Here is a 12,902-nt window from a genome sequence, read left to right as displayed (position 1 = left end):
AGAGTAATTAGCATATCTATCACTTCCAACATTTATCATTTCTTTGTGCTGAGAACACTTAAAATTCCTTTTTTAGCTTTCTGAAGCATACAATACCTTACTATTAACTGTAGTCACTGTGCAATGCAATAGATTATATAAAAAGCAGAATTTATTCCTTCTAACTGGAACTTTGTACCTATTGAACAACCTATCCCCTTTTCCTTTCCACACCTTTCCCTTTCCACACCTTCTGATAACTAATTTATTATGAGAATTTTTATTTCTAATTTATTATAAGAATTTTTATTCCATAAACAGCATAAGTGAGAACATCCGGAATTTGTGCCTGGCTTATTTCACTTAACACAAATGCCCTTTATATATATATATATATATATATATATATATATATATATAAAGGTATTTATATATATATATATATATATCTACATTGTCACAAATGACAGAATTTCCTTTTTTTTCCAGATCACTTATTTTTTCTAATTCTGTCTTCTCATTTCAATTTTAATAAACCTTCTATCCCAAAAGCCAGACTCTTCACAGTGCCTTCTGCGGCCCTGTGGGATCTTGTTCTTACTCCTCTCTCTGGCTTGTAGTCCACACCCTTCTCCCTTCTCACCTCTGTCTTTCTAAATGCTCCTCAAATACTCCAGGTTTACTCTTTGCATTCGTTGTGCCCCCTACAGCAGGTAGACATTGCAGAAATCATCATGTGGCTTTAGCAGGCAGCCTTTACTCTTTCATTTCCTTCTGAGCAGTCATTGTTTACCTAAATGTATTTGCTAAATGTCTTTTTCTATACTCAAGATTCTTTAGCCAGATTCTTAGTATGGTGACAACTCCTAATCTGCAATTTTTACCTTCCATATTTTCACCTTCCATGCCTATCCCTCTCCACGCCACTGGTTCGCTCTGAAGCACCCTTTTGTCCAGCATGTCCACACTGTATAAACCACTCATCCATTAGCTACACAGTTATCAGATTGACTGTCATGATTGAAGTAATCCTTATTTTACTTAGGAATAGCTCCAAATCACAAACTTTTATTGTGTTATATTTTTATAATTATTCTGTGTTCTGCTATTAGTTATTATTGGTTTCTTACTCTGCCTAATTTATAAACTAAACTCTATCATAGGCAAGTATCTATAGAAAAAAAAACATAACATATATAGGGTTCATTACTATCCATGATTTCAGGCATCCAGTGGAAGTCTTGGTACATATCTTTCAGGTTAAAGGGGATTACCTCTAAGCAACCCGATCAGTGTTTTTTCACAATCACATCCTTACCCTCCAAAAACACCACCTGACACCTAGTAGGCATTCAGTCTTTCAGACTGACTAGACTTATGGTGAACACTATAGAATGGGTTGTATAACAGAGAAATTGGAAGTAGGTGATTAGTTAGGGGTTGGTGCAGTAATATGATGTGATATATACCCGAACCAAGGTCCTGTCAATGGCAATGGAAGGCTCCTAAACAGATGCAGCACAATTGCATTTGAAAGTGAACATGTCCTGTACAGACACACATGTGCATACACATGCACCACACTTCCATGCCACGTATATGCATTACATTGAAATAGCAAGAACAAATACCATGGTGAATCTACTAAAGAATGGTTACTTTCTGCCTTACCAATCATTTCAAATTTTATTTTTATACTGAGTGATTTAGTATTTCTTAGTTTGTAAAAGTTGTTTGTATACCTAAGAAATCCAAACAGCATGCACTAAAGCCCACATGTGTGCATGTATCCCAATTATATTCATTTTTTCTCTTTTTTAATAAAAATGATAAAGTGAAGCCCCTAATAGGCATATCTCAATGATGTTGAACTGTCTATTGTACCAGAAGGCAAGATCAATGAGGATAATTGTGGAAAGTTTGTACATTATGACTCTGTCTTAACTCCCTAGAAACCTGTGGGAGATGCAAGGTTATGGGTTATAGAATTTGAAGAAACTTTTTAAATGATGTGTGCTTCAGATACTTGATACATAATCTTTTATCACAGTGTTGATCACTAGAAAAATTCCAGGGCCAGGAAATTGATATGAAAGTTGAAAGTATAGTCAGGGCATTTGGAATACAGCCGTAAACACTGACCCTCTGACCCAACAAGACTTTCTTATGCTGCACCTTGTTGGATTTGCAGGGAAGAGGAGATCCCTTTTTTTTCTTATTTTTTAAGTTTGTTCTAATTAGTTATACATGACACTAGAATACATTTTCACATCCCAAGATTTTCCTCTGGTAACAACCAAAAACCATCAATCAAATTCACACACCTAAAGGCCATCCACCATTTCAGCACAGGCACAGTTCATGAAACTCTGCATTTATCAAATGATTCACTTTTGAAAAAAACAATGATTCTACTGTCAGGGGAGTCTTTGTTTATGAAAGTGTTACCATGACATCAGATAAGTTTAAATATTTGTTTGCAAATAATTGGCTGCTTTTTAAGTAGAGCCCAATTCTCACTTTTCTGGTTGACTTGTACATTCTGTAACTATGTAGAGAAAATGGGATAAACATTGGTATCTGATGAAAAAAATGGAAGCTTGGAGAACTGAAACATCTGTCTAGCTCCACCACAGCCGCAAAAGGATAGGTGTCCTGCAAACACAGGGACCTGGGGCACTTGAATTCCCAAAGACTTGTTAAATTGAGTCATGGTATTGCGGAGAGGTTGGGAGACTTTGGGGAAATCCCAGAACCTCTCTTCATCCCAGTTGTCTTATCTATAAAATATTGTTGGAACTTGTTTGTTTAGTTATTCTTCTACATTTGGAAGTCTGGAGGCTAATAAAGAAAATTATAGCTGACATACTATGATTTCTTTCTCATGAAAACATTAGTTAGAAATAAAGTAACAGCAACAACAAAACCCAAGCTCATTCGTAAGTTTGAGGGAAATGGTTTTGATAAGAACCACTTAATCCATAATTAGCTTTGTAGGAATTACTGCTGTTCTGTGAGTGTATAGAATGGTGAGGCAGAGTTAAGTCTTAAGTTCAGATGTGTGCAGGAGCATCATCTGGGAGAGCCACTCATAGCTAAAGTACTAGAGCAGAGAATTATCATACCTTCACTCCACTTGGGCCAGGAGGTTGGCATTGTTCTTTTCTGTGTTGTGACTTATTTAATGATGTCCTCATCTGACATCAGATAGTGCCACCCTGGGGAGGATTAGCCATTGTGTTTTTATTTTCTTACATTCATTGTTAATCACACACTAGTGAGACAGTGTCATGAAACAGGTGTCAGAAACATTTAGACAGACTGATTCAAGTTCCAGGGTTGGGAGGTGTGACCTTGGGTTACTTGTTTAATTTTTTCCTAAATTTTAGTTTTATCATTGTCATAGCCAACACTATGTTTCCTATTGTAGTAGAGACTATTCTGAGCCTATTTTCTATATTAACTCATTGAGAATTTACAACAACCTAAATATAAATATAAGATATATATTACATATAAATATAATATAAAATAAATATAACATAAATATAAAACAGTTATATTCCCCATTTTACACATGAGGATTATGGGATGCAGAGAGCTTAAGTCATTCTGAAATCATGTATCTAATAAGTGCTAATTCTAAATTTTACACTAGTTCTTAAAATTCTCTACTCTCTAGTGCCTCTCACTATATTGGTCCAGGTAAACTATGCTGCAGTAACAAAAATCCCCAAATCTTAGTGGCCCAAACCACAAATGATTTTTTCATGTTTTATTCCATATTGGCTAGGACCTCCATTCAGCTTTGTCTTGCTTCTAGGACTGGGTTGACAAAGCAGCTGCTTTTCGGAGAGCTCACATTTATTATAGCAGAGAGAAAAAGAGCTGTAGAGAAGGGTGGAGTAAGGTTTCTTAACCTTGGCACTATTGGCATTTTACCACAAGTAAGTTTTTGTTTGGAGGCCTTATCCTAGCCACTATGTGATGTTTAGCAGCATCCCTGGCTTCTATCCACCACCCACTTTTACGCTGCTAGCAGGTAAGTCAATGTGGACATCTAAGATACTGTAAGGCAGAAGTTAGCAAATTAGGTCTGAATCCATCTGTCTGCCCATCTGTTTTTATAAATAAAGTTTTACTGGAATACAGCTACACCTGTTTGTTTCCCTATTTTCTATGGCTGCTTTCATGCCACACAGCCCAGCTGAGTAGTTGCAGCAGAGATTGACTGTGTGACTGGCAAAGCCTACATAATTACTATCTGACCCATTATCTGACTCATAAAGGTTGCCAACTCCTTGAAACTTCTGTTTTTAAATACAAAATCTTGGGCTGAGCAAAACTGAAAGGTGATGCATATGCTGCTTATATCTCTGTTTCTGGAATATTATAATGCACTTAGAGTGGCACTGTGATCATAATGGGCTTAGAGTTGTGATGATAGCTGTGTGAACTCAATTTCCACTTGTATCTCTGCCATCGTCATCTCAGGACTGTTAAAGGATTCCCATGCCTATCTCTGCTTATATAACCCAAACTTTGAAATTCCATTTTTAAACTTAAAACACCATTTTTTTGGCCTTGACATCCATACAGAAAAGTTCACAGATCATAAATGTACAACTCCAAGAGCTTTCACAAATGGAACGCACCCAAAAGTGTCCTCCTCCTTTTTACTCATTGCTCACAGGTATCTCCCTTCTAAGAGCAATGATACTAACTAACCTAAAAAACTCTTTATATTATGGACAACTTTCAAACACTCAAAAATCAGAGAGAACTATAAAATCAACCCCATTGTTTCTTTCACCAACCTAAAAACTATTAGTATTTTGTCAGTCATATTTCATGTACTCTTTTATCTTTCTTCTGTCTCTCCAAATGGATGGATGCATGAATGAATGGATGGATGGGTGGATGGGTGGATGGGTGGATGGATGGGTGGATGGGTGGATAGATAATGCTATAGAAACAATTATGTCTGTATCCTATCAATTGAATGCCCATTTTTATAAGCTTTAACTTATGTTTTCTTATGTGTAAATTAGTTATAATAATAGAACCCACATACTCTGTTATAGGGTTATTGAGGATTAGGTGAATTGGTATATCTAAAGCTTTTAAAAGAACAAATATCCAGTAAACATTAACTGTCCTCCTCCTCATCATCATATAATTATGGGGAACTATTACAAGTGTGTCACTGGCCTCTCTCCTCTCTAGGTCTATGCTGTGGTGGTAATTGCATCCGTGGTGGGATTTTGTCTGCTGGTGATGCTGTTTCTGCTTAAATTGGCAAGACACTCCAAGTTTGGCATGAAAGGTAAGAAGGGTTATATTTGTTTTACTTCTTATGTGGAATAATTTTTGGCTTATGACTAATGCTAATTACCACTAAAGAAGGAAGTGGCTAGATTTACAATGACTGGTTTTTAAGACTGAAAAAAAATAGCAACAAATATATGATACTACATATCAAGACTGAGCAAAACAATGTTGATTACTCAGAACTGCCTACTTTCCCATGAGGATGGTTGTCCCAGAAGATACAGAACTGGCTTCTTGAGTATTAAGTGGCTAATGATGAGCTTGGCCTATAAATACTGCTTGATTTTCCCTTTCGCTTACATAAGGGCAGGCGAGACCTGGTGGCTAGTGTAGTGTGGGCACGTGTGCTTTGTGAAGAAAGGTCTTTTCTGCTATACATTTGATTTCCACATCTTTAGTGGCATGCTTTTGGTCTTGTTTTGCTCTTCCAGATTCTAATTATTTGAAATTTAAACTATACTTTTGGAAGCAAAATAAGAACAGCTGTTGGCAGTACCTGGAGGATCTGTGAATGAATGGCTGGGTTTTTTTTCTATGTGGAAAATTCTCAGTGTTGGATTAAAAATTAGAGGCTATATTGCTTAAGAATAGATCATTAATTTCTTTTAGAGACTTGAAAATAAATTTTGGTGGAATGGGTAAATTTGTATCCATGTTTTTGTTATCTAAAATGTGAAGAGTTTTCATAATTTAAAAATGTTTTCTCTAAAGTTTGAACTTAAGCATTGGCCCTTAAGTTATTGTCGTATTTTGTGTCTGAGTGGGAAGGCTGTGAAGACTTACTGGTGTCTAGTTGTGTTGGAGAGCAGGTCTGATAGGTTTTCTTCATCCATGTGGCCAATTTGAATTACTATTAATGTTGCTTGTCTATTTGGAAGGGAATGTTTGAGTAGCAGTAAGTTGCCCAGCACACACTGGGCCCTAGGGTAGACCAGATATATTTACGACATTCCTCTTTTAGATTTGTTGGTGTCTGTGGTTATGGTTTTTAAATTAGAAATGAAAAGGAAGATTGTTGGTAAATTCAGACATAAAACAACAAAAATAAGAAAAAAAAAAAACTTCTGACTCTCCCTTAACCTGCTGACTCTTGACATTTCTTTAGGACAATAAAAGATCTTTTATTCTCTAATTATCAATAAAGCTTGGGAGAGGCACTATACTACAGTGATTTTAATTCATTCTACAACTGATTCTCAAATGTGACTGGGTTCTAGAAACTCCTATAGAACTTGGGGAGGCATGGATCACGGGAATTCCTCCAGAGATTCAGATTAATAGGGTCTGGATGGACCTGTGAGCTGGCATTTCTCGCCGTTTCTAGGGGATACCAGTACTGCTATTACCTAAGCATTCTTGTGTGTGTGTGTGTGTGTGTGTGTGTGTGTGTGTGTGTGTGTGTGTACTGGGAATCTAACCCATGGGTGCTTCACCACTGAGCTACATCCCCATCCCTTTTTGATTTTTTTTTTTTTTTAATTTTGAGACAGGGTCTTACTGAGTTGCTGAGTGTTTTGCCAAGTTGCTGAGGCTGGTCTCAGCAATCTTCCTGTCTCAGCCTCCTGCATTGCTGGTATTATAGGAATGCACCACTACACCTGGCCTCCTCGCATTCTCTGAGAATCACTTTTCCATGTCAAAAACATGGGCTACCAGATCTCTCTCTGAATGTGACAAGGTGTGGGGGAGGGAAACAAAACAAACTCACCCATTGCTTCCCAGACCTTTTGGAGTCCCAGGGTCTCGAGGCTGTCACTAGGGCTGGACTAGGCAGCTGTCCTTTACATGTTGGCTACCTACCATGGCAATTTGCGTTTCTCATTTTCATCAAGTGCTTTCTTTCCTTAGAAGCACTTGGAGTGCATGTCCCCAAGCATCGATTTTACTGGAGAGTATCACATTCTAGCAGTATAGAATTTCCTTTCTTGAAGATTTAGTTTGAGATCTTTCATCCCATGGCTTTTCAATGTGAAGATACATCCAGTTCCTTTTGGGAGCTCATTAAAGCTCTGGGAATCCCTGGAGCAAAATCAAGAAGCCCCTCCTCATCCTTGGTTTAGGACTACCCCTGACAGAAAAATTATATATCAACCTCCCACTCTCTGTAGAGCAGCTAGAGAAAAGGGAAAAGGTGGATTTTTGTTTTAAAGAAGATTGTATTTAGTATTGGGATCCTGCTGCTAGGACTGATATTGTATTTTACTTGGATAATTGGGGGGTGATTGCCACTAAAGCACCTATATTTTCTGAGTGTAACCTGAGGATATCCTTAATGAATTGGAAGACAGAGCTTGCTTAACCTTGACACAGAGTTAGCAAATGACTTCCTTCAGGCAGTAACTATTATATTGCATGTTTTTCTCTCTTTCCTAAACAAAAAATAAAGGTATTTTTAGAAATTTTGTCTCAGAGAGTCATATTCTTGTTTAGAATAGCTTATTTTTATATTTTTAGCTACATGTCGATCTGTGGCATGATATGAGCAAATTGGGCCTGATCTGAGGTTATTTTTTACAAGTTAGAAGCTGAGTTGATAATCTTTGGGGATCTAGAAATTAGGATGTGGCTTATACAGTCAGTGCAAATGAAAGTGCATAAAAAGTGGTATTTAAAAATTAATGTAACTTAATGTACTTTGAATGCTATTAGAGCAAGGATTAACACTGAAAAACATATGTATAAAAAGAAAAAAAAACATGTAAAAACACTACTGTAGTTCCTGAAATAACCAGGCAATATGTCAGTCATGATTTCTGAGTTAGAATAGAATAGATTCATAGCCTTGGCCTGAACTATAAATACTGTGAGAGGCCAGCAACTGATGTGCAGATGAGCTGTTCCAAATGTAACTCTTACCCTCATAAGTATCTTCATGGATATTCTAACCCCATTATTATTTCCTTATCCTGGAAACAGATTGGGATAGAGGATGACTGTCAGCCCACCCATAGGTGCTCTCAGCTCTTGGCTCATCCCTTAGTTATATTAATACATTTACTGTAGCTACAGTCAAATACCTGAAGGTGGATGCTTTATAGAAGAAAGAGCTTTATTTAGCTCACAGGTTTCCAGGCTGAGAGTTCAAACAACATATTGCCAGCTCTGGTGAAGAATCCCTGGCCTTGATACATCATGGCAAGAGCTTGTGTGAGAGAAGTCAGATGGTTACAAGCCAGAGAACAAGGAAGGACAGACTTGCTCTTTTATAACAGCTTTGTAGTTTTTCAGTCATTACTGAGTGGTTGGAGACCATCGGGATTTTTCTAAGTTTCTAAAAGGGAAAATCCTATTTATTTCCTATGATTCAAGATAATTAATGGCTGTAGACAAAAGGGCATCTTGTCCAGGCTTTGTTGCAGGTTATGTAGGTTGGGTATCACATGAGGTTTTGAACAATTATTACTGTTTCAGTTTAGAGGATTCACTTTGGCTTTCCATTTTGCATATGAACATATTTAATTTCTACCTCTTTACCTTTGTATAGATGACTTTGGACTGTGTGTCTTTGTCCAGTTCTGAAGTTGGCAGAAATTCCAGATAGTGGCTTATATCGTCCTGTTAAAATAGAATTTATCTTTCACTATTGATTGCTATAGTTTAAGCTTCTTATGGTTAATGTCCATCTACTAGGCTGCTAACCCTGTTTCAGTAAAGATGTCAAGGGGGAAGAACGTTCCTTGTCCATTTTTCTCTTGCTCATTTCTGTACCTCTACACTGTCCTGTTGATTTTTGGTGGATATTTAATTACCATAATTGTAGAAGCCCTGTATGAAACCTCTCTGTTAGTGTTGTGCCATCTGTACAGAGGTTATTCATATGTGTGTTTTATATGGAGGCATGAAATATGTAGCAGCTCTATCTAAATCTATATCTGTGCCAATACCTCTATATGTAAGCACATCATTTTATTCCTTTTCTTCTCAGGCTGCCTCTGATTTATTTTAATTTTAGTTTTCAGTGATACAGAGTTCAAGGAATGTTGCAGAGTAGCTTTATTGCCAAAGAATAGGCAACCAGGCCTTTGAATTCTCTCGATCCTGCTGTAACCAAGTCTTATGTTTAGCTCTCACATGGCTTCCTGGCTCCCTTTCTTCACTGAAGAAGTAGAAGTGCATATGAAGGGGAAATGCGAGCTTCTACAGCCATAAGGGCAGCCAAGTCTTCAAAGATTTCTTCATGCTGGGAGCCTTGCCTGTAGCATTAATGGTGTTCAAGGTTGGAGAAAATACAAAATACAGCAGCATGGAGGGCACTTGGCATGCATCACACTGGTAAAGAGTAGTTTTGGCTATCAGCATAGTGTTACTTGAATTTCTTGAACGGTAACCTACCGTTAAACCTGATGCATTTATTGTCTTTCTAGAGTAAAATATCTAAGGGACCCTCAGAAACTCCTACAGAAGGAACTAAAAAGGAAGCCTTTTCTCTCATTGTCTTAATAACCTACACAGATTTCCTCTGCAGCCTTCTACCTTGCTGGAAGAATTCTCTGTTTGCATTCCTTCCTTCCTGCCCTTTGAGCTTTAAAGATTTCCACTCAGTAATGACTGAAAAGCTACACTGCCTGAGGATGCAGATCCAGGTTTTCTTAACTCCAAACTCCAAGTCCACAATTTAAATTTCTGCTCTTAAAAATGGTCTTCTAGATGTCTTTTAACAACAACCAAAAATCTGGTTAGTTTTAAATAGTCATAAACATAGTGGGGCCAAAGCTAAAGAGGTTGAAGGTTAAAGCCTTTTATATGAGCTGAAAACAATTCTGGAAAGTTTAGGAGGTTGAATTTAACAGATATTTGGATCAACTTTTAAAGAGAGGAAAATATGACCAAAAGCCAGAAACACAGTTGTAGAAACATCTGTAAGGACAAACCGCTTTCCATATCCTTCCGGCTTATTTTTTTTTTTTTAAATAACATTAACATTGAAAAGTTATAACACTAACAAATGAATGCATTCTTGTTTTTCAAAATTTCACATAGTTTAGAAATATATAATGTTAAAAATGGAAATTCCCTCTTTTCCCACTAACATTTCTACTCCTAGAAATAACTTTCTTTAACCATCAAGAATACATATATTATGTAAATGATAAAAAATATAGCTTTACTTATTATGCAGATAATCAAACATGTAGCCTCATTTTATGCTCCGTAAAAAAACTGTAATACCAGTCTCATCCTGGATCTTGTTCTAAGTTAACAATTTCCTTGTAGATCTTTTTTGTAGCAATACCTAGGGAAGCTGCTACATTCGATTTAATAGCATTTTCAAGCATTCTGATATTAGACTAATTGTATTTGTATCTGGCTCTACCTCTTGCAAGCTGTGTGAGCAAGTATCACATATTTTCTTGCCTCAGTATTTCTTTTCACAATCAAGCAGCGAGTTCATCAGCTTTCCTTGACTGTAACAAAATACTGGAGATAGTCAGCTTATAGAAGGATAAGTTTTATTTTGGCTAACAGTTTTAGAGATCTCAGTCCATGCTTGGTTGGCCCCATGGCTTTGGGCCTGTAGTGGTACATCAGATTGGGTGTGAGTGATAGAGTAAAATCATTTATCTTATGGCTACAAAGTGAAAGAAAATGGAGAGGAAGGGACTAGGGTCCTACTATTCCCTTCAAGGGCATGTCTTTAATGACCTGACTTGTTTTCACAGGCCCTAATCTTAAAGTTGCCAGCACCTCCCAATAGCACCAAGGTGGGGACCAACTCTTCAACACATATGCCTGTAAGGCACATTCCAGATCCAAACTGTATCAGGCAGTAATAGTACTTACCTCATAGGGTTGTTATGAAGACAAACTATGTTTATGTTTTTTGGAGCACCTATACATATTCCTATTACTTAGTAATTGCTACTAAATAGTTACTGTTATTTATTATTTGTGATTTATTTAAAACATTTGGACATTTAAGTTTTTACAAAGTTTCAGAAAAAGTATTTCAAATCATATCTTATATAGATATATAGATATGGGAAATGGATTGCTGAGGAAAAAAGTGTGTAAATTTTAGATGTGGAACAATTACCTTTCCAATTTAGTCTTTCGGTATCAGTGTAAGAGGTTTATTATTCTCACCCATATTGGATATAATCAGTCATTTATGTTTTTGCCAATTTGGGGTCAAGATGATGTTTTGAAGAATAATAAAGCTAACCTTCTTTATCATGTGAAAACTAAGAAGAAATGTTATTTTATTATTGATTTATAGATACATGATGCTTTGCATATATTAATTTTTATTGGTCATATAGGTTGCTCATATTTTCTTACAGTATTTTGACTTTTTAATGGTGTCTTTGGCAGATAAAAAGACATGCCTTCTTATAGAGGCAAATCCAAGTTTTATTTCTTACTGAGGGAGGCCTTTCTTGCCCTAAGGTTATAAACATACTTTTTAAACTTTTCTACTTTTTTCCTGTGTTTTTTTAACTTAGCTCATTAATCTTTTTATAATTCCTTTTCTCTTTTTTAAATTTGATGTGAAGTACTCCTGTTTTTCAAAGATACACAGAATAAAGAATCTTAAGGGAAATTTAGTGTGACATTTTTCAGGGAGACCAACAATATTATTTTAATTTTATAAATCAGGAAGTCACTAATAAAACAAAAAGAAAATTTGAAGAACTTGTGAATTAATTTATTTTTGTAAAGTAAGTAGGAAGCTTTATTAGGTCTTTTGTTAATGTGGGAATGTAAACCTTACAAAACAGTATCAGAGAAAATAAGATTTTACAGGAAACCAACTTTTTTTCCTCTTTCTTTCTTTCTTTCCTATCTTTCTTTCTTTCTTTCAGCTTCAAATTGAGCTCAGAGTATATCTTAGGACTTTCTTAGTACAGAATAAAAGATATTCAGATGGAAGAGTATTTTAATAAACTGAAAATATATCTCTAGAAAAGAATTAGTCCAAATGTCTCTTTCCTGTTGTTAGGAGATATTATTAAAAGCTTTTCCCCATATGTTTGTGAGGTGGAAAGTTACTTTCCAAAGTCTCTTAACTTCTTTCATGCCAACATTTGGGTTATGTCTATGTGAAAGCCAAAGATGCTTACTCTTTGCAGCATATAAAAAATGTGTTCAGAACTTAAAAATTGGCCAGAGGAGAGAGGGCCAGACAGAAAGCAAAGGAATCAGACATTCTTTCTTTAGCCTTGTAAGAAAGCTTAACTCTTTAAATTTTAACTTTTAATTGACACATAATAATTTTGTATATATTTGCAAGGTATGGTGTGACATTTCAACACATGAATGTAGTGTGTAATGATCAAGGCGATTGTCATATCTATCACCTCAAATATTTATCATTTTTTGTGTGTTGAGAGCATTTGAAATACTCTGTTAGATATTTTGAAATATACAATTAACTGTAGTCAAATACTGTGTCAATTACAGTATAGTTACTGTGCTGTGCCTAGGGCATTCTTTCTATCCAGTTGCATCTCTGTACCTGCTAAACATTCTCTCCCCATCCTCTGTTTCCCTACTCTTCCCAGTCTTCTATGAGATCAACTTGTTTAGCTTTGCATCTAAGTAAGAACATGCAGTATTTGTCTATCCATGCCTGATATATTTAACTTAGCACA

At 36.1% G+C, this 12,902-nt stretch overlaps 1 protein-coding gene across 9 annotated transcripts in view; it reads left to right on the top strand.

The window, feature by feature from the left end:
* Positions 1 to 12,902, top strand: part of Ntrk2 (neurotrophic receptor tyrosine kinase 2) — a 355,622-nt gene that overhangs the window by 73,059 nt on the left and 269,661 nt on the right. For all 9 annotated transcript variants that reach the window (XM_078047396.1, XM_040285611.2, XM_040285612.2 and 6 more), the window contains one exon: positions 5,206 to 5,305. In XM_078047396.1, the coding sequence (XP_077903522.1) occupies positions 5,206 to 5,305 (100 nt within the window). The remainder of the gene's footprint in view (positions 1 to 5,205; positions 5,306 to 12,902) is intronic.

Source organism: Ictidomys tridecemlineatus, chromosome 4 (assembly GCF_052094955.1).
Source record: "Ictidomys tridecemlineatus isolate mIctTri1 chromosome 4, mIctTri1.hap1, whole genome shotgun sequence".
Lineage (NCBI taxonomy): Eukaryota > Metazoa > Chordata > Mammalia > Rodentia > Sciuridae > Ictidomys > Ictidomys tridecemlineatus.
Note: the sequence above shows the minus strand (reverse complement) of the source record. Positions and strands in the feature narration are given on the sequence as shown.